This window comes from Onthophagus taurus, chromosome 6 (assembly GCF_036711975.1).
Source record: "Onthophagus taurus isolate NC chromosome 6, IU_Otau_3.0, whole genome shotgun sequence".
Taxonomy (NCBI): Eukaryota; Metazoa; Arthropoda; class Insecta; order Coleoptera; family Scarabaeidae; genus Onthophagus; species Onthophagus taurus.
The window spans coordinates 22,032,772-22,060,409 of NC_091971.1; the positions used below are offsets into that span (position 1 = coordinate 22,032,772).

The 27,638-nt window shown below is 33.2% G+C and overlaps 2 protein-coding genes and 1 long non-coding RNA gene across 3 annotated transcripts; 2 read left to right on the forward strand and 1 right to left on the reverse strand.

The window, feature by feature from the left end:
- Nucleotides 1–5,385: 5,385 nt before the first annotated feature.
- LOC111423031 (Plasmanylethanolamine desaturase Kua) lies at nucleotides 5,386–26,543 on the forward strand. The gene is made up of 4 exons (XM_023056286.2): nucleotides 5,386–5,916; nucleotides 5,976–6,187; nucleotides 25,113–25,331; nucleotides 25,392–26,543. Exons 1-4 carry the CDS (start codon nucleotides 5,670–5,672, stop codon nucleotides 25,647–25,649), a joined length of 936 nt encoding a protein of 311 aa, XP_022912054.2. The 5' UTR covers nucleotides 5,386–5,669; the 3' UTR covers nucleotides 25,650–26,543.
- LOC111418803 (tigger transposable element-derived protein 1-like) lies at nucleotides 6,194–15,438 on the forward strand. Its single transcript, XM_071196378.1, has 2 exons — nucleotides 6,194–10,568; nucleotides 10,709–15,438. The coding sequence occupies exon 2, from the start codon at nucleotides 11,718–11,720 to the stop codon at nucleotides 12,681–12,683; it is 966 nt and encodes a 321-aa protein (XP_071052479.1). The 5' UTR covers nucleotides 6,194–10,568; nucleotides 10,709–11,717; the 3' UTR covers nucleotides 12,684–15,438.
- Nucleotides 26,533–26,972, reverse strand: LOC139429936 (uncharacterized). Its single transcript, XR_011640531.1, has 2 exons — nucleotides 26,915–26,972; nucleotides 26,533–26,863 (listed from the first exon to the last, which is right to left on the reverse strand). It is a non-coding gene; the product is annotated as an uncharacterized lncRNA (long non-coding RNA).
- Between the last annotated feature and the right edge of the window lie 666 nt (nucleotides 26,973–27,638).

Genomic DNA, 27,638 nt, shown 5'->3' on the forward strand with positions numbered 1-27,638 from the left:
CAATATTTTTCTAATTCAACCCAACGATTATTATACATCATTTTAAAAAGAGAGCTTTGAGCTTTAATTTAGAATAAGTTTCATTCTTTAATTTCAATAAACACAGCTTCTAGGAATTTTTAAATTAGCATTTTTAGGTTATACGAAAATGTAAGTTTAATTTCAACATTTTTTTTTCTCCACATTTTGGTGATATAACATAACCATTATTGTACATCATTTTAAAGAGAAAGCATTGAGCTTTAATTTACAATAAGTCTCATTCCTTAATTTCAATAAATACGGCTTCCAAGAATTTTTAAATTAGCATCTTTTTTGACCAGATCCTTTTGTACCATTACTCCCTGGAATGGGGGGATTGCATATTTTGCTAAAATTGATTCTAAAGATCTTTACCGTTTTAATTCTGTCACAAAGTTTCAAAATTTTTGACTTCTTGGAACACAAAGGTTAAATAAATTGAATATGATTACGATTTTAGTACGAAGTAGATCGATTGACAACATTAATTGACATCGTGTCTCTGAGATCTTTTCATTTCTTATTGAAAATGTTGGTCGGAAGCAAAAGCTGCATGTATTATTATTATAGGGACAAGCTGTTATAAATCTTGTTACAAATCTTCCTAACTTTGTTTGGATTTAAACCGCTGTGTAAGAAGATTCTATGATACTTCTTTTTCTATCATAATCTCCCTTACACCTTCACTTCTTTGTATCTTCCCACTTCCTTTCGAAGCTTCCTTAACAGTTAGGAGGCCTTTATCATCATCTTTCAATTTGTTAACTTTAACTTACTAGTTCACATTACTGAAACAAAAGTTTCTACAAGCACAAAATGTGTGGTAGCTTATGGTGATCGACTGTTGTTGATGACAGCTGCCCAAAACAGCTCTTGAATCACATGACTGAAATAAGAAATACTTTTTAGCTCAAATGATGTCCTAGCTTTAGCTGGCGGACGTGATTTTAATCATTTTGAATCAGGCATGACGAACCGGTTCAAAATAACGGTTCAATTAACCGGTAACCTTTATTTTTTTGGAGTCAACATTCCTTATGCTGGAACGTCATCTAGCTATTAAAAAGATAGTGGTAGATTTTGGCAACAATAAGAACTTACATTTGTCCGAAGTGAATTAGAAATCAATCGAAAACGCTGTTGTGGCTCTCAAACCTTCAAAAACTGCAACAATTCTTCTTCAGAAAGAAAATGTATTGCCAGGGGATTTTTATCACATTTGCTATTGGTGGTAGTGTACTTCAGAAACTAGTAAAATTGATCTTCCTTTGGCAAGAAGGATTTATTGCAATATAAAATCTCGTCAAACTAAACTAATGACAGTAACGACTAATAAAGCATTTTTAGCTGCGATCTACTTAGATCCAAGATTCGTCTGTGTTTTAACCGATGAAGAATTGAATATTGCGCAAAAACATTTACGCAAATGATTTTGATAAAATTTGATAAATTTGATGAGAAAATCATTTGCAATTAAGGAATTTTGTACCTGCACTCCTCGAATTTCATATACTGAATATATTCTAAAGTACTGCGAAAATATTAAACATAAGACAAACATAACACAAGCCCTACCAGTAACGTAAGTAAGCATGGTAAGGTGTTTTTCAGGTCTTCGCTACATAATATCCGAATTAAGAACGAAATATCCAAAAATAATTTAGAAAATATCTTATTAATTCGTGCAAACACAGGCGATGACTATTAATTTACTTCGGGCATAAAGTGTCTTTACTAGACCTACCTACTCCAGGTTCCATTCCAAGCATAGCTTTGTAATGAAATTGTTTTATGCTTGAATAATACTCACTGTTTCTTATAAGTTGGACATATCTCAAGCCCTTGGACCATTTTGTCTTGGTTAGCACGTTTTACGTTGGTTTTTACTATGTGTAGGTTTTTCGTGCACTAGCTTAATTTCTAGTCATAGACTTGTGCTTTTACCTATAATATGTATCTGTTATCTAATTATAGAATACATGAATACATAATTAAAATTATTATCCCACTCTTTCAGTTCCCAAAGGACAGAGTGATAAACTTCCTGTATCTTGTATCAGATTAAGTCTACTTGGCACCTACTATTCTTTTCTGAATGAAAATTCATCTTTTAAACAAAAGTTTTCCTTTATTAGTATCTTTTACACTTTTGTGACATTTGCATATTTTATCAATGTCTCAACCAATTCTTTATCGCGTCCTTCATTACCTATAGCCACGTGAACCGAATTATCGACATCGTGTAAATTCATTCATATTTCCTTCATTTCGTGAATAACATTTTTTTTTATTGTCAATGCTTAGAACTGCAAAATTAAGACTGTTATAACATTCTGAGCCGTTTTAGTCGAAACGAAGTCGTTGTCTTCGCCGGGAAAATATTGTAAAGAAAAATCTGGTTGCACAATGCTATGTTCCGATGAAGATTCATTCAACGTTCAATTGGACGAGTAAAACTCATGGTTGCTAAGAAGGCAACAAAATAACTAATTAGCACTTCGAAAGCAATTCGAAAGAAATAGTCTGATTCACAAACTGAACGCGTGATAAAAAGTCTATTAACAACGTTGCCAGACGAAATTTGAAAAATCTCCACATCGTTTAGGCCATCTTGTGCCAACCATTCTGAGTAGGTGTCTAAACCACTTTAATCTTCTTTTCTCTATTCTTTATGTAATTCTGTTACCACATTCTGTTTCTTATTTCTTGATTTGATATCCTTGGCTTTTTGTATTTTATCCTGTATCTTCTTTCTATCTATATTTCTTCATTTATATTTGTTTATCGATTGGTATTCCTAGATACTTAAATTCCTGAACTTGTTTCACATATGTATTGTCATTAATTAAAACATCGAATTTAACTTTAGTGTTTGTCATAACCATATATCGAAAAGACTGAATTTCGAGACTTACTTCCTATCGCCACTCGTACGCTGTATACTATAGTCTCTTAAGTACGTATTTGATGTCCAAAGCATCTTGCGTTAATATCACTTGTTCATCGGCAAAACTTGACGATATAAGATATTTATCATTTACCCGTTAATCCCCATACTTGGGTCAGGTAACATTCGTGCCGCAAACCTTTTGTAATGGGTGGGTTCCTTTGATTACCTACTACATGCAACAGATATTTAATGTATATCTCTTCGTATGTGTCAATCTTTTTTTTTCATTAACTGTTGCAGAATAAATAAATTATCCGTACATGGCCCGGCCTGGGGTAAAATCGCTTTAGTCTTCCGATAATTTTTTTTCTCTTATTTTATTTTGTAATACCTTGCTATACAATCTACTCATAGTGCTTGTAACACAAATACTCCTATCAAAAAATTTTTATTCCATTCTGTAGGTGTTCTCCATATTTATTCATTAAGTTAGTTATTCTAACCGACAAGATTTTACCAACGTTTGTTATCATTTCTTCGCAATTTCAGTCTTCATTGTAGTTAGATTCGCCTATAGCTCTTCCATACTTATCCCCTATCCTCTCGTCTTGTATATTAAGGAATCGTTTCAAATCTGTTTTCAGTCGGTAGTAGTTCATATTACTTCTTCCATTTTTTTAATAGGTATTAAGTTCAGTGATCTTTTTGTATAATGTGTTTTCATCTATTTTAAGATTTGCCTCTGTGCTCCCACAATACATGTGTTAATCTGGGTGTACTTCCGTTTCCAGCATTGGTTCTTCTCTGTTTTCAGTTTATTACGTACCTATCTACCTTTTGTCTTGTATTCTAGTCTTGAAGTTTCTGACCTGTGTGTTAAATATTTTTGGTGCAACCTATTTTTTCTTCTATTAGTTCTTTTAATTCCTCCATTACAAAAATATACGTACCCATCTTTTCCATCTTCCCTTTTACACTCTCCTAGAAGTTCTTTTGCTACATTTTGTGTATCATTTGCTCGTACTCTTTTGACACATTTTCCGTTAGATCCACTGTATATAGTAGTTCATTTTCTAATCTCTAACGTTTTCGTGATGAAACAAATATTTTTTTTATTATTTCATACGACTATACTATTGTGGTAACAAAGAGATGGTGTATATCCTTGTGGGGGAAGAAAGTATTTGTTAATTTCCGATAGAATTGATTACACACTAATAATTATTAGTATCTTAATAACAAAATGATGTAGTTATCAGTCATAAGACGGGTTGATATTGCTAATAGTATTGGTAAGGTCTTCATTAAACTGGCTTCTTTGCTTCATCTATTGGGACATACACTCCAATGATTATTCTATCCATGATGTATTGGTTACATTCCATAAGTCTTTTTCTCCTATTTTGAATTAATATCAGCACCAATTAGCTCTTTGTGACTTGTGCACTCCAGATCAGCGCCCTTCTTCTTCGTTTTCGTAAGTACTGTGATGTCTAAATTATATTTCTCTACATCCCTCATTACCTCTTCACTTCCTCTCCAGATTATTTGATATTCCACGCATATTCCATGTAACCGATAATTGTCCGTTTCTTCGTCAAACGTTATCTCCTATAATTCCCATCCAAATTCCGAAGCTGATATTGATCGTTTTTGGCAATTGACTGATTTTTAGCAATAGGTTCTACTAAACATTCCAACGATCAAGGAAGAAATCAAAAGGTACGCAAAGAAGCTCGAAGAATGGCTTCCCCTATATGATAATGTAGAAGTACTTCAACTACACATTGTATAAAAAGCAATGTTTTGCCTAAAAGTAAACTCTGAGTAAAAGTCAAAGTTATAAAAATTCAGATATGCATAATGGTTGGTCCAACTTGACAAGTTTTAATTGTTGTAAATAAAATTTAAAAAAATCCTAAGAGCTTCTATTTCTTGATTTACTATTTAAATTCTCTTTTTCCTCAAATGTACAAAGGAACAATGTTATTTCTGGCCGAATCTTAGTGTTAATTTCATATACATTTTATTAATATTGCGTCAAATTGAGCATTATGACTATTATGAGTGTAGGCCACTTCAATTATTTAAAGATTTAAAGAAAAGCACATCAAAATTATGTATAGGTACGTGAAGTTAGGGAATAATAAATTTAAGGCGGGAATTTTATTTAACTTTAATAAAGTATTTAGAGTTATAATTGTTATTTAATACAATTGTTATCAAAATAATTACTAAATCAATGATAATAAACAACTTTTTTTTCTGTTTTAAAGTTGCATATATTCTAAGTGAAGTTAGATGCCAAGTATATAATTTAAACATTTCATTACATTAAAAGAATAAATTTAATGAAAGTATTATTTTTATATCTCAGATTTAAGTTGTGATTAATTTTATCACTACTTTTAAAAAATATATAAATAAAGAAAAAACTTAATAAATTAGTTACAAAACTCCAATTTGACAGATCGCAGTGAAGATAGCGACCGGCGTAAACGCTTTTCAGTTCGATTTTTGTTATCGCCCCCGTTTTTTCTTGCGTATTGCGGCGTCGACAGTCGTCGAAACGACTTCGCACGCGATGTACCCCAAAATATCCTCTAAAACAACTTCGACAACAAACCCCATTTAAAAATTCAATCGAAACGACTAAAAAAGGAAAAACAAGAAATCAAACGTGCTGTGATCCATCAGCGATTGTGATAACTTGTCAAATTTTTTTTGTTCTTTCCAAAAAGTTAAAAAAGAACTTGGTATGGCTTTAACAATATCGTGCTCGAAGAGAGTTAAAGAAGCCTTAACTACCACTACATTTGAAACAACAACCGTTGCTAACACCATTCTTGCCCCGGTCAAAACTGAGAAGGATATCTTAGAAAATTCTATGCTTGAAGATGATCCCAATGCAAATTCGGCCACTGTAAGGGAAGAGGAGAAAAACCGACCTAGATGGGGTCCACAACATAAAGGAGCTCAAGAATTAGCTAATTTGTATAGTACAGGTAATGTTTTGCTTTCAAAATTGTTTAATAACTTAGTAAATTGTATTTTTGGTTTGTAGGAAAGCGTACTCAAGAGTATATTTGTGTATGGATTTGTATTGCTTTAATAGCAGCTAATTTTGGTTATATAATCTATCATCTACGATTAGAAAACATCAGTACTATTGTATTGGTAGCTTTAGGTGGAATTATTACGGCTGATTTTGCTTCTGGTTTTGTTCATTGGGGTGCTGATACTTGGGGGACCGTAGAATTACCAATAATTGGGAAGGTTAGTTTTTTGTTTAACAAAATGCACCTTTTTATTTATCTAAATCCACCTAACTTTTGATAAAACTAATCCTTATTTCAAGTACATTTAATTTATAATCTTATTTTGTAAAAAACATCAACAAAGATTAATGTATTTAATGAACTTATTTACAAGCAGTCTTAAAATTATCAAATATTACATCACTTTCCTATTTTTATACGCACTTAACATCTTCAAAAACGAATTAGCACCGTTTAAATGTAATTTAGGTCACGCTAATTTAAACTAGAGCACTAAAACTTTTTAGTTTTTACACAATTACAGTAAAACCTCAATATAAATGATTAATATGGGGAAGGAAGTGTCTTACATATAGCCAAAAATCCGTCATATGAACAATTTTTAATTTGCACTTTAAATTGTTTGAATGAATAATTTTAATGCATACAGATTCAAACACCTATCCACACCGTTACGTTCTTTATTTTTTAGTTCAAAAAGTATACAACAATCTAACGCGGAATATATTTAAAACTAGAACTAACACTAGCATTAGAATTAACACCATCTTAAGATTAAGGTTAAGCCATCTTAAGAGACATGCAGCTAAACCTGAATGTTTATAGTTCTATCTATGGCTATTGTTAGTTGTAGTTTTGGTTCAATAAAAATTTACAACAATCTATCACTGAATAATAATTGGACCGCGTTATGCATCACTTGACTAAGCGACAAATGAACAATGTTGAGAAAAACTAGATTTTCGTTTTCATCTCTCTAAAAATATAAGACTTCTCAGAATAGACAGGCTCAAATTATTGAAAATTGTATGGTGCCTGTCTATTTGATGACAGCTATTACAAGAACAAGCCGCTTGGTCAGTCGTTACGTTTTGCGATTATACAGGTGTTTCTGTAAGTCGTGGCATAAATTTAACCACAAATACTAGAGTCAAAATGATGATTTGTGTAAAAATGTTTGAAGAAAATAATCTAGTTTGATTTTTATTTTATATAGAATTTAAATCTAACTAGTTTCTGCCCTTGGCCATCTTCAGAGACTCTACAAATAGATTAACATCTCTCATCTCATCCATTTTACAAACAAGTTTCTTAATTTTTCTTTTGTTAAAAAAGATCATATATCAAAGTCGAAATTAGATTATTAGTTACTAATTTACAAAATTAAAGATTAAAAAATTATAAAATGAAATTAAGGACGAAGTGTTACAAGTTTACAGGTTAAAATTTAAGAACGCTCTTTTTTAACAAAAGAAATGTTAAGAAAGTTGGGAAAAATTCAAGAATCATCATGTTGCTTAAAAATCGACGATTTTTTTTAATCAATGTGAAATGACCCAAAAAAACACGTTAAAAATAAAAAGAATGTGCGGAAAAGTGACTAACACTAGATTAACTTCAGTTATAAAACTTCTATTATATGATAACTAACTTCAGGTTTAAAATGTCAACCTTAATTTTGACGTATTTGTAATCTTCATTAAGAATCCTTTAAAATGAGTACAAACACGACATATTTATCTTCAATATTAATGAAGTTATAGTCAACTTCCAGTTAGGAATGTGAATGTCATTTTGACGTATTAATTTTTATAAAATGTTTTAATATTTGTCACAAAAACAAAAATATAATAAAAATAAAAAATTAAGGTTGGTATTAATATTAATAATTAAATTACTATCTTGATTGTTACTAACTTCGGGTTTAATGTTTTTTATTCCAAATTTTTTTGTTTTTTGAGATAAGTGCCTCATCTTTGGACTCATTTTAAAGGTTTTTTAATGAAGATGATAAATATGTCAAAATTGACGTTGACGTTTCAAACCGGAAGTGATTGTATCTCCATTAATATTAAAGTTAAATATGTCGAGTTTGGACTCATTTTAAAGGATTTTTGTATGAAGTTGACCAATATGTCAAAATTAAAAGTTGAAAGTTCGAACGTTTTGGTTTTTTGAGATAAATGCGTCATGTTTGGACTCACTTTAAAGATTATTTTATGAAGATTACAAATATAATAATAAAATTAAAGTTGACATTGACAACTGAAAGTTTTTTTCACGACTAAACCCGAATGTTTCTAGTTCTCGTTCTAGTTTGAGTACAATAAAAATATACAACATTGTAATATCTTATGCTAACTAGCGCTACCTACCATTGTCACTAGAACTAACACTAGACTGAGAACTAGAAACATTCATTTTTTTAGTCCCACATCTCTCAAGACGACTAAACCCGAATATTTGTAGTTCTAGCGTCTAGTGTTAGTTCTAGTTGTAGTGCAATAAAAATATGCAACATAGTGATAGTGATATCTTATGCTAACTAGCGTTGTCGTTTGTAAAATAGATAAGATGAGAGATGTTAATCTATTGGTAGAGTCTGTGAAGATGGCCAAGGGCCGAAACTAGTTAGACTTAAATTCTATATAAAATAAAAGACATAAACTTTTAATTTTATACTAACATCTAGAAAACGACACTGGCCCGAAATTGTAGGTTCATCTATTTTTAGTTTATCTATTTTTACTACCAAACCAATGCTATCTATCAGTTAAGCTATCTATAAGATACAATTTATCTCGTAGATAACAGGGTCGTGCGTACTGCCACCTCCATTTATCTCATAGTTAAGAAATCCTTGAGATAACCAAGGAATCTAGGGATTTTTTTGGTATATTATGTTAAATTGACAGCTCTATGTGGTCAAAAGACCTACTATTAGGTATTTTGACGATAATCTAACCTGTTCTAACCTTAAAATTAAAATTTGGAAATGGAGACTGAGAAAAGGCGACGAACCACCAATTTCATCAAAGAAGAATGCGAACATCTTCTTGAATTTGTTATCAAACATAAAAACGCAATAGAAGAGAAAAAAAGTGATGCAGTTACATGGCAAGGAAAGCAAAAAGTGTGTATATAGTAGACGCCACGAGAGCTGACAGTAAATCATCGTTTTCCGCTCTTACAAATGCCATACGTAGTAAATTAAAATTCACAAACCGCTATAGAGTAATGTGTGTTAGAAAGAGATAGCATTAGTTTAATATGTCTGCTGTACAATTCAAATAGCCGCGTCGAAAAAGTACGTCTGTTCTTCTAAGGGATGTAACTCTATAATTATAACCTCAAATCGAAACGTCTTGTGAGCGTTGTCATGAATCTGTCAGTGTTTTCACAAGCCGAAAATGAAATAAATTATGAACCACTGTTTAAATAAAACTTACTTAATCCCTTAATGTTTGACATATAACCTACATTACTAACCTAACATACATTTAAATGTATGTGGTGAAATAATGTAAGTCGCACGTCCATATCTTGATTCATACCATTTTTAAACGTCAAGTCACTGCCAGCTCTCGTGGTTTCTACTATATCTCGTATTATTGTATGTTAAAATGTGATGGTAAACAATAATGGCACAACTAACATGATGAACGACTGAAGATGCCAATTGTACACTCACTCCTGCAAAATCTGCTATGGATAGCAACATGTTACCTATTACATAAAATCGAAGAGTCAGCAACAAACAGGTACAGCATTATTACTAAAATTTTGATGAATTTTACATTAAATAATAGCAATCAACAAATTACTTACGTCATGGATGGAGGTTATATTACATCTTCTATTTGATTCAAAAGGTGATGAAAACATTTTTTCGACAGACGAAATCTCGACATAAATTCAACATCTGAATGAATATTTAAATGGTCAAGTCTACTCCTCATTATCCTTTCGCTTCTTATAGGAAATAATTCATTGATTTCTTCAAAAATTTGTTCTTCATCTCCAATGTCGAAGAAATTATCCATGATGATTTTATCTAATGTTAATTATTAATAGTTTTTTGTTTAAGTTTATATTACTTTTCTTATTTTAACCGAAATAGTAAAACGCTCGAATTTTATACGTCAGTATAAATTCTATTTGAGGTTAGGTATCCGCAGTTATCCTTTAGATAGCAAGTTATCCGACACCCAAAAGTTCCCTCGGATAGCGGTATCTATAAGATAAATGCAGTGGTAGTAACCAATTTTTAAGCTACCCGATAGATAACGCTATCAGACAAGGTCTAGAACATAAGGTTACCTATTTCCCTATGTCTCTGTAGTATCGATTATTACCCCGCAGATTGACGTCACTGGTTCGATACAGTCAGAATAAAAAATAACCTATACGTGCCTATACTGTGGTACAGTCTATATAAAATATTTAAACCTTGCATCGTGTTGTGTTGTTCATAGAACCAGCTACGTCACTGACCCACCTTGCCCCTCAGAGGAGGAGAATCGGCATTGGATAACCTTATGTTGTATAGACCTTGGCTATCAGATACTTTAACTATGAGTGGTAGTAGTGGGCCTTAGGTCCATTACTACCATCTTTTAGTTAAATTTATCTTATAGATAAACCCATCTATTAGCCAATCAGAGCGCATAAAATAGCCGTAACCATAGTAATAATCCCTTAGATAGCTTAACCAGAAGATGGTAGTAACGAGCCTAAGTGTCGTATCTAAGTTGGTTCTTAGACGTAATATGCAAATCGGACTTGAAATCGTACAGTACAATTTTAGTTGTTATTTAAATTTAAATCCCTGTAGATAGATTCTGAACATTTCCAAGACTATTATCACAGCTGTCTCATGCTCGCAACCAGGGTTAGCAATGTAATTTACATAGAGTATTTTACATGTATAATACTATGTAATTTACATCGGTAGAAATTATGTAAAATGTAAAAAAAATAAAGGAAGGTAATTTTTATTCAAATAAGGAACGTAACGTATAGGTATTCTTTTTTAACAGAAACATGTACTGTATATTTTTAAATCAAACAACATACACCTAATTCTGTTTTTACGCGAACTTTTTTTACGCGAATTTGATATAACGCGATTAATAAAATATATTTTATTCTTTTTTTACGCGATTTAATTTGATTTAACGCGATGCAAGAAATTTTAATCTAGAATAATTTTGGAACTAAAATTTCGTGTACGTGCAAGTATGTGAAAGCGCTTGAAAGGTATATGATTGTGCGAGAATCGATACTCCCTGATTGCGCGAGCGCATCAATAGTTACAGGGGATTTCCCTAATTTTATATCATCTCACATCTGTTTTGGTTAAAATAATTACGAGTTTACAGTTTGGCTTCAATGTTTAAGGTGAGTAACAAAATCGAATACAATATTAAATAAAATATTTTTTGATACATTTACTCTTTACTTACTTATTACATATAAATAAATAAAATTTTTATAGGCGATCTAATCACAATGTCAGCTACACAACAAACAAAAAGAAAAGCTATTTCTTTGGAAGTTAAAATCAACATTTTAGATAATTTAGCTAATGGAGATAGTGCCACCACTGTAGGGCAACGTTTCGGTTTAAGAGAATCCACCGTAAGAACTATAAAAAAAATGAGGACGCGATTAGAAAATCTGTAATTGCTGGGACAAAATTAAGTGCTCATACAACATCATATACAAGAGACATTGTGAAGCAAAAAATGGAAAAGGCTCTTGTAATATGGATGGAGGATATGTCTCAAAAACGAATACCCGTTGACGGAAATAACATCAAGCAAATGGCATTAAAGATTTACAACCAGATTAAAGAAGCGGAACCACAAACATCAGGCGAGAAAAGAAGAAAATTTGAATTTTCTGCTAGTACGGGATGGATGAATGGTTTTCTACAACGACATGCGTTATATAATATAAAGATAAAGGGTGAAATTGCATCTGCAGATGATGTAGCAGCTAAGGAATTTCCAGCAAAACTGGCTAAAATAATTGAAAAAGGTGGTTACACTCCAGATCAGGTATGGAATGCGGACGAAACAGGCCTTTTCTGGAAGCGTATGCCAAATAGAACATACGTAGCTAAATCCCAGAAAACTGCCAGTGGGTTCAAGGCGGCCAAAGATCGCGTAACCTTTTTATTTTGCTCTAATGCGTCTGGAGATCGAATGTTAAAACCCTTGCTTGTTAATCGAGCTCTAAAACCACGGTCTATGAAAGGTGTAAATTTAGATACCTTATCAGTACACTGGACAGCTAATAAAAAAGCCTGGGTAACTAGAGAAATTTTTAATGAATGGTTTGTCAAACATTTTATCCCAGAAGTGCGTCGCTATATGAGCAATAAAAGTCTTGAATTTAAGGTTCTTCTGATTATAGATAACGCACCTGGCCACTCACACATAGAGCACCTGAATGTTGAATTTTGTTTTCTTCCTCCAAATACTACTTCCTTGATACAGCCGTTGGACCAAGGAATTATTGCAACCTTTAAGACCTATTACGTAAAGCAAACATTTCGATACATTTTAGATAAATTAACAAATAATAAAAATGTAACGGTCATTGACGCGTGGAAGAACTTTACAATAAATGACTGCATCAAACATGCTGGATTAGCACTATCCGAATTGAAACCATCAACTTTGAACGCATGTTGGAGATCTCTTTGACCAGAATGTGTAAAAAATAAAGATCATGTGCATTCTAATATAGATCAATACCCTAACATCACAGCCTTAGTTCATGAAATAGGCGGAGAAGGATTTGCTGATATATCGTCGGCAGATATCGATGAATTACTAGAGGATGCACTTACTGATGATGAAATCATTAGTTTAGCGCTTGAGATTCCCGATGATAAAGAATGCAGTATAAAGTATAAAGAATGCAAAATTGACGAAGAGATTCCTACCCTTACCGCAGATGTAATCAAAGAAGGACTACAACTCGCTGCTAAATTATGCGATCATTTTCAAAAGCATGATCCTATTGAAGAAAGATCTACAAAATTTCAACGAGACATTAAATTATTAATGGGCAGTTATCGTGAATTGAACATAACGATCGATAACAGAATTTGTGACTAGAACCACTAACGCGGCAGCACAGCTTGAGAAGGAAAGCGCATCGAAAAGTGATAGCAATTAGAAATTAATTTTCGTTTTTTTCACTAAATAATGATTTTTTCTTTACTTTTATTTTATTATTATTTCAACTTATGAATTATTTATTATTTTAAAATAAGTTTTATTAAATAAAAGCACATTAAAGTAACCGAATTTATCTTTCTTAATCATAACATTTTAACCGATTCTTCAAATGTCGGAACCTATCCCGTATTTTTACATAAATACCGTATCTTTTTTTACGCGATTTTCTTTTACGCGAATTTATTGGGAACGTATCTGTCGCGTAAAAACAGAATTAAGTGTATTACTAAGTAGTAAAAAAAATTTTGTTAAATGTAGATAGATTTAATGCAAACGATTGCATCATCAAATTATTTCCCAAATTACTTCAGGGATGCAGAACACATGTTGAAAAAAGGCAACATGTGCTTTATATCCTTAACGTTTGTCGAAACTTGAAAAATAATTTGATGTCTCAAGTTGGTTCTTTCGTCGTTTGAATTATATCATATTTTTTCTTAGTTGTCTAGATTATCACATGCGGATCTCCCTCGTCGTAGCTATCATTATCTTCGACTAATGCCATGCTTGTATCTTGCATCTTTAACGTATAACAGATATTGAACAAGTTTGAATTCTTGAATGAGAGGATGTTGCGTAGGGATCCATGGACATATCCCCAGTTCGAGAACACTCGTTCTATTTCCCCAGAAGAAGCAGGAATTTGTAAAAGCTTAATACCTAATTTCGGTAATTTATTACACTGCATTTCTGCCAAGCGCCAGTATATAGTAGACGCCACGAGAGCTGGCAGTAAATCATCATTTTCCGCTGTTACCAATGCCATACGTAGTTCACAAACCGCTAGAGAGTAATGTGTGTTGGAAAGAGATAGCATTAGTTTAATATGTCTGCTGTACAATTCAAATGGCCACGTCGAAAAAGTACGTCTGTTCTTCTAAGGGATGTCACTCTATAATTATAACCTCAAATCGAAACGTCTTCTGAGCGTTGTCATGAATCTGTTAGTGTTTTCACAAGCCGAAAATGTTTTCTTTGAAAGGAAAATCATTAAATAATATCTTTGACAATGTTTGACATATAACCTCCATTACTAACATAACCTACATTTAAATGTATGTGGTGAAGTAATCTAAGTCGTACGTCCATATCTTGATTCATACCATTTTTAAGCGATCTGTCACTGCCAGCTCTCGTGGTTTCTACTATAGCAAAGGTTTTGTTATGTTTTTACTCCGTAAATCTTGAAAAACTCTTACATTTCTTTTAAAGCTATCCCATTCTTCACACCCTTCATTAGGAAGGAATTTAAAAAGAAAAGTATTAATTTCATCCAGATGTTGTTTCGATAACCTGTTATTGTCGTACAGTGGATGTAGGTAATAAGCAGTGAAGGCGTAAACATTAAATACAATTTTTTTCGAATTTATCGTTAGGTAGCTCTAGAGATAGCCTCAAGTATGCGGCGTCTGCAAGGGATGTACTATGGGATTGACACTTATTGATTCACAGAAGGGTTGGTAAAATAAAATATTTTCACGGACTTCCTCTACAAAGTCATCATCGAAGATAATAGATAGAATGCTCTGTTTTGCAAGTAAATTTGCTTTGTGGCTATTGCACGTAGAATGCCATTAACAATGCTTCATTTACTTACCCATTTTTACCATGGCACTTGCATTATCTAACACCACAGCATAAATCTTTGTCTTATACATATTTTTGGCTAAATCAATGGCTTCTGAAATTATTTTACATAATTTCTGAGATGTTTCTGATTCTCCAGTGACATTCCAAGCATTGAGAAACACTTGTGGGCCTATAAATGTTTGTTATATAATACCGAATATGTGCTTCAATTAAAAAATATACAGGTGTCCCTGAATAATCTCTCAGGACTTTAAGGGGTGTGGTCGTGTTTCTGACATAGTACAAGGTTTTTCTTCGTTTTAAACAACCACTGTAACGATGTCCACATCATCACTGTAATCAAAATCAAGTTGGCAGTATGTCTAATACCATATTATCATTATTGTTATTAGACAAATCTCTAACTTCTATAATATTATTGTCATAGTCTATAAAAGAGACATCCATAGCAGATATATCTAAAGCGCTGTAGCTGTTGCGATCAGTATCATTTTGACTTAATAATAATAAACTACTTTATTGACTGCAATCAAGAAAAATAAATACAGAGTACGATAATATAACATCATCAGATTTAAACTTTATGCAGTCAAACGGCGAAGTTCAGATAACAGTTTCCAAAGATCTTGTCATCTGTTCTACTCAATCAGGAGTTGAACGTTCAAGATAATAAAACAAAAACCTAGAACTGTTAGCGTATATCGTTTTCCACTCTTACGTAACAAATTATGAAGAAAGAAAGATAAAAAAAATAAAAATAATAACATTCGTTCGCTTCAACGTCAGAACACCGAGGCATCATAAACGTTTTGTTGTGATCTTTGTAGTGTTAATAAGGCGTCGCGCAACTTTATTTTTAAAATGTCGGGCCTTTTATACTTGAGATTAGAAGGACAGGCATCATACTCCTTAGCAATATTGTATGAAAAAGAGCTGTTTTGTGAACAGGTGGTGGAATTCTTAAAACTTCATGAGAATTATGGCAAGTGACGTACCATTGCTCCAAAAGTATGTCCAACAGCAATATAGTAACATAATGGCTACTTTTCACTATTAACTATTACTTGCCTTGCTTTCAAAAAAACAATTTCCAATGATTCTTCGAGACCACAATACATCCCAAATAATGCCAGGTTTGGAATTCATTTATTTAATTCTGTCTATAAACGAAACCATCGAGATGAAAATAGACCTTATCGGTGAAGATGTTTTTATTCATAAACCCGGTACTCACTTCTTGTTGATCGATGATACAATTGGCGAAATCTGCTTGGGTGTGCATGGTCTGTTGCTAGAAAATGTTGGATCAATTGTACTTTGTAAGCATGAAAATGCGTATGTTTCTGTTCTATGTTTCTGCGTATAACTGTTCAATCCTTATTTTTGAAATTTGAAACACCATTTCTACTGCAATAAGCAGACATTCTTGTATCATGCAGAGCGTAATATTTGCCAACTCCATCCTAACTACTATCTAATTATGATCTGTCACAATTTTTAGCTTATCAAATGACCTCTAAAATACCAATCAATTGAATTATTGCGCTCTTATTTAATACTCTTTACAATTAGTTACTTAGAAAATAAAATGTTTACTGCCACAGAACATATTATGGTAGCAAGGAATTTGGAGAATATTCATGACGTGGCATACTGTAAGGGTAGGAAAATCCACACTTCATATTGGCGTAGTATATTATGTCAATATATAATGTTGGTTATATGATCTATCAGTTAAAACATGACTCTCTAAGCTATTAAGTAAATTTCATTTAATATTATTCATGATTATTAAACAGTTTGGTCTCGTACTCTTATGGCGTTGCAGTCCACTATCAAACACTGGTCTCCTTCAATTTTTTCCCCATACTTTTCTATGTTTAGCTTCTCTCTTCCAATTCCTGCATCCTAGCATTTCTTTTGCATCAATATCAAGCTTTCCGTAATAAAGCTGCAAGTTTACAAAACAGTAATTAAATTTATTGATGATCCCTGAAACGATGGGAAAATGAAATACAGGAGGAATTTTAGTGTCGAGATGTTTGCAAGGGCAATATCTGCTTTATTAGCTAACATACATCTCCTTTGGATCTCTCCCTCTTCTTCGCCACGACTTGTTAATTTTACTCCAAGTAAAACTTTTTACAGGCTCGATTTGCCCCCATCTGTAATCTTGTTACTCATGATTTTTCATTCCTAGCATGCAGTCTATTCTATACAACAGCAAAGCCTATAGGAAAACAGGTGAAATACTTCTTAGTGGTATTAACTTGTTTTTTCTATTGCACTTTTGGTTTGCACGTTTTCCTGTTTTTACGGAACTGACCGTTTGTTCACTTCAAGCAGGAATTTATAAGAAAAATTTAAAGTGTGGCAGAAGAGCTTTCAGGATTTTCGAGAATATAATTTAGCTCATCCTTTACAAAAGTATAAATTTATTCATGTGTATTGTCTTCTAGAAACCGTAGCTGTTTATATTCGGGTAATGAAAATGCAATACTTTATGAATGCGATGTGGTGAAAATTTTATGTCAAAAACATTATCCAAACAACAACGAATAACCGCGTGGATATCGGTAATTTTTTTTTCATTACATAGTTCATCAACTTTTCTTAAAAATATGCATGATATGCATCAAACTATAATGTAGCCGGTTTAAAATAGTTCTTCTAGTACTGTTTTCTTGAAGAAATGTGTTCAAATCATGTTTCGAACATGGCCAATACAATTAATGTGCGAATTCAGTTGCAACGCGTTTTGATGTTAGAACCTTGATCAGTAGTAAAAGTCAGGTTTTTAAGTGCAGTATCTCGTAAAAGCAAGTTAACCAATTCCTCTTTAAACACGCGAAGTATCTATACTACCTGTATTATCCTGTATAACGTCATTACATATTCTGTTATTATTTTGGACATGCACTTCCTTTTCTCGAGAAGTGGTTGTAACCCAGAAACAAAGCGTTCTAATTCTCTGTTGTGTACTTACTACTGCAAACGAGAGATCCTGCGTCTTTAGCTGTAGACATTGGTTTCTAATGTCCTTTTCTATATCGTCACTCACACTGATGCGAACCCTGTTTCTTTGGTTGCTTACATAAGCATCTGTAGATATAAATGAAGCATTTTTCGGCACACCTATGTCTTTGGACATTCGGTGTGTCTTCTTGGATGAACTCGAAACTTTACTGTATTTCAAAATGTGCTTCTGATTGTACTTCTTCAATACCGTTATTTTCTTTTACAATTTTTTTACACGTTACTTTTACCGGACGCTTCTTTTGTTGTATATTCACCAAGTTTAATTGTTTTTAATATCGACTAATAGCTATTTTAAACTTGTTTCAAATTTCCAATATAGATGAACGATCAAACGATTACTTCTAGAACTATGCGATACAACAATACGTGAAACTCGAGTCGAAATCTGTTCCACCAAGATTGATGCTTTTATGTCTGAGGTTTAGATTATGTATGTGCTAGAAGTGATTTTATTATACAAGTAAGGCGGTGATTACGTGATACCTACCTTATTCGCAAGGCACAGGAAATAGTATTTAAAACGGTTTCTAATGTTCAACCAGCCTGCATTACTTATAGTATGAGATATAGTTTCATGCTTTCTGATCCCGTAAATGAAACGAAGACAACTATTCTGAACTTTTTGAATGCGATGCAAATCAAATTCCATTAAACATGGTCCATATTATATAAATTTATTTTTATTTTTTTTTATTTTATTTATTTTTATTTATTTGAACAAGAGAACAACAACGGGACGAACCCAATAAAGTTGTTCCACAACATACATTTATGAAGCACAACTAAAAAAAAAAAAAAATCAAATTTCTAAAACAATTACAATCATGGTGAAGATATAATGGCGGTTCTGATGTTACGCTTAACACTAGCGGGATTATACGCGAATAAATCGCAATTAATACGGAATAGAGGAATTCCGATAAGCATTTGCTCGCGGCGTAGGTGCGTAAAATAAAAAGTCATATCGCAGTTTTCGCGGGGGAACATGAAAGTCGATCCTAGCCAGTAAAGACGGTGAATCAGAAAGACCACTGACAAGCCTACACAGAAAATGTACGTCATTATATGCTCGTCGTTAACGAAGAGTCAGAAACCCGAACATCTCACAGCTTGCGGGATAATCCACATATTCACGTCTGGTTTTGTAGCAAAGATATTTAATTAAACATTTTTGAACTTTTTCTAACCGTTCAATGTAAACCGCATATTGTGGATTCCAGACAATACTTCCAAAGTTTAAGACACTGCCAATACAGTACACTATGCATTATAAGCAGTACACATGCTTATAATTGCACTTGAGTTTGTGAACTGCTCGGTAGATCGTTTTATAAAACCTAACATTCTGTAACATTTTATTACCACTCTGTCAACATGTCTGTCAAATATCAGCTTGTGGTCGAGTGTTACACCAAGATCGACGGTGTGCGTCACTCGACGCAGACCTTCCGTACCAATACAATAGTTATATTTGCTGTAATCGCGTTTTTTAGTAAATGAAATAGTATGGCATTTGGCAATATTTAGAATAAGGTGATTTCTAACACAGAACTGGTCAAGCCTGTCAAGGTCAGCCTGCAACTTCACACAATCATCTGTGGTCCGAACCGGCCAGAAAATTTTTAAATCATCAGCATACATTAAAAAGCGTGAATTGGTTATACAAGAGTATATATCGTTAACATATACTAAAAATGGTAGTGGTCCCAGGTGACTGCCCTGAGGCACGCCAGAAGTCATTATAGATGGATGCGAAGAGTAGCCTCCCATGCGCACTACTTGGGTGCGTTCAGACACGTAGGAACCAAACCAACGCAGCAAGCCACCCGTCACGGCAAAACATCGTAGCTTATTTAACAGTATAGTGTGGTCCACCTTATCAAATGCCTTGCTAAAATCAGTGTACACCGCATCCACCTGTACGTTGTTATCAAGTGCTGAGAACAGAAAATCTGTGTATTCCAATAAATTGGTTTCAACTGATCGTCCGGGATAAAACCCATGTTGACTCATATGTATATTCTGTTTGACTTGAAAAAATACGCTGGTGTACACAAATTTCTCAAAAACCATGCAAATAATAGGCAATAATGATATCGGTCGGTAATTAGTAACTAAATTCCTAGCACCATTTTTGAAAATTGGGACTACGTTGGCCTGCTTCCACGCGTCTGGAAAATCCCCTGTTGCAAAGATTTATTATAAATTAACTGTAGGGGTATTGCCATAGCCCCAGAGCAGTTCCTAATCAAGATTGGTGGTAGATTATCCGCTCCCGGCCCATATTCAACGCTATCCCATGTAATGCTTTGTGTACTTCAGCAATAGTAAAGGACCCAACAGACACATTAGACAAACTTATCACGCCCCCCTCGTCAAGCACGATGGCAGACGGTGGTGTGAAAACTGTTGAAAAATACTCAGCAAATAGCGAACAAATGCTTTCCCTATCAGAAGCTACAGTACCATCATACTCGACGCTAGCAGGGATACTCGTGTCGCCTCTCCTGCGTCTCACATAAGACCAAAATTGTTTTGGGGTCTGTGACAATATCATCCTGAACGCGTTCTATGTATGTTATGTGATCGCGATCGATCAGAAACTTTGAGCGACCACGCAAAAGCGAAAAAGTAACGTAATCCAACTAATTCCCATAGAGCTTCCACCGTTTATGCATCCTACGTTTTTAATTTAACACCCGAATCGTATCCCTTGTAAACCAGGGCGGGTAACCTTTCACATACCGGGACTTTTGTGGAACATGTTTTTTTATTGCCAGAAACAAATGTTTATAAAAAAAGTCTAGCATCATTAGCGTTTAGGTTGGCTAATACAATAAATAAAAGAGATAGAAAAAAAGTAGCTTACATGTCATGATCTTGTTTTTCGAGAAAATGCTAATGCCGAAAACTGCGAACAGCTATCGTCTTTTGTTTTCGCCCTATAGGCAAAAATTGAAAATTTTGCGAAAACGACAATTGCGAATATCTCACTTATTATCAAAGATGGAGTATTATAAATAAAACATTATATGGGCAACTTTTTACGAAGAATTCAGTGGCGTAGGTAGAATTTCTTTCCCATCTTTTATTTTCGAGATTTTAAAAGTAACTTTATTTTTTTAAATGGAAACCATAGTTGGCTGTGACCTAAAATAATTTGTTATTTTCTTCTGATAACAAATTAATAGCCTATAATAACACCCAAATTTGCCCACCTGTACAGCCGTTACAGTTTCCTTAGATTCATTATTTGCAGGGCATCTTTTAAAAAATGTCGATTTTTTTACGACTTCTTGTTATTTTCGTTTTTCTTCAGAAATATTCCTACTGTGCGCCGCTTAACCGACATGTTTGCTATTAAAAGAGGAACCTCTAGGAATTTTCCATTTTAGAATAATAATAATGAACTTACTTTAATTCTAGTTTTACAACAATCTAACGCTGAATAACAACTAGAACTACTAGAAGTAGAAATAAAAAGTTTCGGGTTTAGCCGTACGTCTTCATAATACTCCGAATTTATATATAATAATAATAATAATTCATTTATTGACCTGATAACAAAAACCTAATTCAAACATATAATAACATATCAAAATAAAAATACTATTAATTAAATCAAGTCAACTCGGCCGATTGTCAGAGGCGGTTTAGATAAACAACTCTGATTTTCACAATCGCCCCAAAATACTATAAATAAGAAGAGAATACAAGAAAACAGATAAATCGAGAAAACACGCAAAACGTGACAAAACACAAAAGAACAAAAACAAAATTGTTTTTTTAAGCAACATCAAAAAACAAATTGTAATTTGAATGCTTTTTTGAAGGCAGGCACTGATTGTTTAGAGCGCAAAGCTTCCGGCAGAAAATTCCAAAAATCGGCAATTCTGTAAGAAAAAGACCTTTTAAACAGTTGGGTGCTATGAGGCAGGATAGACAGGCAGTTCTTTCTGCGGACGTTTATATTATGAACGTCCGTTCTAAAACTGATTTTATTGTGCAAGTAAGCCGGAGTTTTGAACATAACAATTTTGAAAAATAATACTCCCTCATGAAAAATTCTCCTTGCTTTCATACTCAACCACCGTGTCTCGGGCAACTTGTAAGAGATCCTTTGATTTCGACGTATACCAAATATCAAACGGAGACACGCCCCCTGAACTCGTTGGACTCGTGCCGCAGCATCTGCACGCAGATGAGGTCCATAAACAGCATTGCAGTGATTAAACCGAGAAAGTATCAACGTGTCAGTGAGCAAGGCTCTACTTTGTGTGCTTAAACTGTGACGGTTAACGTATAAAGACTTTAGCGTGGCATACGAACATCTAATTAAGTGATTGATATGTGTATTAAAACGCATATCCGATTCCAGCCATACCCCCAAGAGTTTTACAGTATCAACTACGCGCAATTCATCGCCGCCCACACGAATCCTCAATGATGCTCTGGCAGGATCAAGGTCTTTAATTCTACCGAATATAATAGCTGATGATTTCGTACCATTAATCAATAGACCGTGCCCTTCCGAAATATTCACCACCCGTTCGATATCTTAATTTAAACGACTATTTGCACTTTCAATCACTGACAACGGAAAGCTCAAATATAGTTGTGTATCATCCGCATAAGTTTGTAATTTACAATAACGGACGTATAACGAGAAGACACTAGTGTATAGGACAAATAAGATAGGACCCATAAACCTAAGAACAGCAAGCAACATTTGATGACTGATAGTGTCAAATGCCTTAGAATAGTCAAGTGTCACCAGAGCCGTAACAAGGCCAGAATCAGAGGAGCGCACAATGTCATCCGTAAGGTTTAAAAGAGAAGTAGCGCACGAAAAAGCCGGACGAAAACCCGATTAGGAATCAGGCAGAAGATTATATTGAGTTAGGTGTGTTCGCAGCTGACGATCCACAATTTTTTCAACAACCTTGGAAAGGCCGGGCAGAAGACAAATGAGCCTTAAATCGCTATAATCGGAAGGATTTGTTTTTTTGGGTATTGCAACTGCAACAGACTGTTTCCAGATGGTAGGGTATACATTTTCTGTTAAACAGAAATTTACGATATGTAAAATATATCTAGATATAAAAGGAAAACACATCTTAACAAATTTTAGTGCTATGCCATCGACTCCAACGGCATTGGAAGAGATACTAATCAACGTGGAGTATAGATCGTTCTCCGTTACAGCCCAGAAGAAGAATTCAGTTTGAAAAGCGGTAGCCTTGTTGTTATTGTAGTATTGATACACATCACAGTCGAAATCAGTTTGAGGAACAGCGCCGCCGAAATGATTCGCAATCTCATTTGCATTGGCCAACGACTCCGGGATAATACCCTTACCTTTAGTAATATTTACGTTTTACCTAATGCGACGCCAATACTCGGAGGAAGTGTTTGGAGCCTTCTGATAGCGGTTCTTAAGCTTTTATAATAATCCCTATGAGAATCCAGCCTGGTATGCTTGAATCTCTTATACGAGTTGTCACGAAGTTTAATCATTTCTCTAATAGTGGTCGTCAACCAAGGAGGCCGAGGGCTGGATACTCTCACCACTCTACTAGGAATGTGTACATAAAACACAGAGAGCAGCAGCTCATTGAAAATTCTCAATTTATCGTTAACATCTGCGTATAAATAATATCCATCCACGGCAGCATCCCCAGGTCCCTCTCAAGAGCAACCCGATCTGCAGAGCCATAATCCCAGACAGTTTTAAAGAGTAGAGGGGGCTTGAAGTGGTCATGCAAAATGGTGCAGAAAGTGAAAAAGTGATCCGAGAATTTAAAAAATTCCCGAACACCGCACTCCCGCACCACAATACCTTCCGTCACCAAAATAAGATCAATGAGCGTAGAACTAGAGGCAGTTACCTTAGTAGGTGAGTTCACAATCTGAAGCAAACCGTAAACGGCGCGTCTTCATCCAAAACATTAATATTGAAATCACCTACAATCATCAAATCATCACCTATTGGTAAAAACTGAGATATACACGAATCCAGAACCTCAACAAATATGTTCACGTTTGATTGGGGGGGTCTATATAAAACACCAATAATCAAGCATGTTTTTGGAAGATGTAATTTAACCCATATCATCTCCGCGTCACGGTTTCGCTCAGCAGTTAGTCGAGAAAACTTAAGGCTTTTAGAGATGTAAGATCCCACGCTACCCCCACGAGCACCTCTATCCTTCCTCACCAACGTATACCGTATACCCATCCATAGCAACCCCATGATCCGGAATGTCCGCGTGAAGCCAAGTCTCCGATAAGGCAATAACATTACATTCACCCGATACAAAATAGTCGCGAAATATATCAAAATTGCATAATAACGATCTAGTGTTAATGTGCCCAACAGAAAGTAACGCGTTGTTTGCCATATACTTAAAAAAAAGGGAAAACAATATGTTTATATTATTTTATATAAGGAATTCTAAACACATTTCTTGCTTGAAAAAAGAAAAGAGAAGGAGAAAGAGAAAAAAAATATACAGGGTGATTTATAACATACGGAGCAGACTAAAAGGGTAGGTAGTGGGAGCCAAATTGAAGATATTTTCTTAATAATGTTTTGACCACAACTTAATAATCACAAAAATACAGAACGTTAAAGTTGAATTAATGGCCGAGCATTTCTTGCCATATACGGTATTACGCTACGTTTAAATTCAAACTGCGAATATTTCGGGGTTACTTAAACAATGCATAATTAGCAAAAATAATAAAATCTTTATAATATAGCAGTTACGGCTATTTAAAAATTTGTTAAAACGCTCAAACCGTGGTGTTTGTTTATTGAGAACCGCTGATATCATGTTTTTATTGCTGCCAATCCAGTTGATTTGGTTACTTAGCAACGGACAAGTATGTTAATTATTCTTTAATGAATATCAGCGGTTCTTAAAAATGGACGTTAAATTATTTAAATAATTAACATGTGATATCTATGTAACTATTAAGTTTTTAACAAAACATTATTAAAAAAATCTCTTCAGTTTTACCTCTAGTACCTAGCCTTTTTGTTTACTCCGTATGTTATAAATCACCCTGTATATGAACATGAAATACAGCAACTGTAATAACCCGAGTTAGATTTTATCTAACATTTAGCACTAACATTTATATTTAACTATGCTGATGTATTAAATAGATAATATTAATAGTATGACTTAAAAATAGTTTGTCCGTTATATCGAGGTTATACTGTACTCAAAATAGTTTAATTTTTTTAATTTGTAGAACTTTTTAAGACCGTTTCGAGAGCATCACATCGATCCGACATCGATAACAAGACATGATTTTATTGAAACGAATGGAGATAATTTTTCAGTGACAATTCCATTCCTAGGAAAAATGCTTTACGATTTTATAACGTTACCTAATGATCAAGTACAAAAGAATTTTAATTGGTATTGCTACATCTTTCTATTGGCAATATTTGTGGCGATGACAAATCAGGTTCGATTTAAATTTATTATTCATGCCAAGCGCGATTAAAAACAAACAAGCTCATTTTAGATTCACAAATGGTCGCATACTTATTTTGGATTACCCTTTTGGGTGATGTGGTTACAAGATTGTCACATAATCCTGCCGAGAAAACACCATAGGATTCACCACGTGGCACCCCACGAAACTTATTTTTGTATGACAACGGGGTGGTTGAATTGGCCGTTGGAAAAACTGAGGTTTTGGAGTACTTTAGAAACGATTATCGAATCAGTTACCGGCTACAAACCGAGAGATGACGACATGAAGTGGTCTAAGAAGACTTGACGAAACAATTTTTGCTATAGGTTTTTTATTTATGTTTTGCTATAGCACTTAAAATAATACACTTTTCACTCTCAGGTTCACAAATTATAAAATAAAATCTTATTGTCTTTTATCCGGTAAATTAATACAAATTGTTTTTAAATGATTAAGAGAAAATGTTTACTGCGTTTTTAAGTTAGCAGCTACAATGCGATGTGATACACTAATATATATTTTATTTATATTAGTATCAATATATTTTTAATAGGGACCACTCGATTTTTATGATATTTTAATTATGCAATTATTTGGTTGTTAAATTTGCTTTAGCAAAAATCGTTTTGGGTTGTTGTTATTTTTATTGTTATAATTTATTCGTTGTTATATTTTTGGTGGTACATTTTTTTGCTAAGAATTGATACATTGCCTTACAAATGACCTGTATGCATGAGACTGATTATACAAAGAACGTTTTAAAAAAAACTACGGATATATTTAATAAATCTATACATTCCGGTGCCATTTTTTAAAGCTTTTCTTTTTTAAAAACAATTCTCGAATTACAAAAATTAACTGAACGTTTTTAATACTGGATTTATAAAAAAATGACTTAAACTAAATAGTAATAAGCCTACCACTTAATTACCAAAGAACAAAAAAGCGCTTAAGGCCAATAACTTTAAAAGAACTTTTTGTATTTTAGATACTTTATTTTAACGAAGCCATTTTCATATTAAATTGTCGATGTTTGCTCACTGCTGATCGCTTCAAATAAAATTTTTCTGTTTAATCCGACAATCATCAACAAATATTTCGTTTTAACCTCAAAAAAATTGTTTTAATTACTTCTACTTTAAATAAAACCACAGTGCTGTTTTGTATATTTAAATAAATAAATATATGCTTCAAGTTTAACGATTTTTTTTATTTCAAATTTATTCATATCCATACCCAGGTTTACCTTTTATAACACATAATATATTTAAAAATTCCGTTTGAAATTGCGTTGCAAAATGATCCATTAAAGATAACAATTCCATGCTGTCTTTATGGCGAAGATTAAAAACTTCCATTAAGAAAAGGAAAAAGGCTCTCCAAAAATTTGTAAAACCATAAATGAATTTCCATGAAGATTTTAAGATTAGTTTTGCCTTTTCTGGTAAGGTTGGGACCCTACATGAAAAATCTCCAAAATCGTCGTAATCACAAAGGTTTATATTCTCAGTATCTGTAGTCTGTGGGGAAAATAAATTCAAATTTAAATATAAAAGATATTCCTATCGTACTTGTAATAAAATCCACGCAAATGAATACAATAAGAAATATAACCAATATAATATTTTCATGGTTATTTAAAACAATGGGTTAAAAAAACAATGTAAAAAAGAATCTGTTGTAATTGTAATTAATTTTTTATCCAAATGAAGACATAAAATCTTGTGCAAATTATTCAAATTGCTTCATTCTATTAGGTCGCGTTTATATTGAAAATTGCAACATCAAAAATTTTATCAAAACCTCAATACTGTTTTCTCAAAAACTAAAAGTTATTTTTCAAAAGGTGTTGGTTCATTGGAAAGAGAACACTTTTATTAACATTTTGGGTAATTTTCATACTCATATTCCAAGATCTGGATTTTATACGAATTTTAAACTTAATCGGCGAAAATTGCAAAATTCGAAAAAATTGTCGATTATTTACAAAATTTATTTCTCAAGAACTAAAAGTGATTTTTCAAAACGGCTTTTTGCATTAAAAAGAGGATTCTTTAATTAATAATTCGCGATATTTCCACAAGTATCCTTCAAAAAATTAATTTTATAGCAAATTTTGAAAATTATCGATGAAAATTGCAACATCGAACATTTTATCAAAACTTCAAATAGTGTTTTCTCAAAAACTAAAAGTTATTTTTCAAAACGTGTTGGTTCATTGGAAAGAAGACACTCTTATTAACACTTTGGGAAATTTTCAAACTCATGTTCCGAGAAATGGATCTATACGAATTA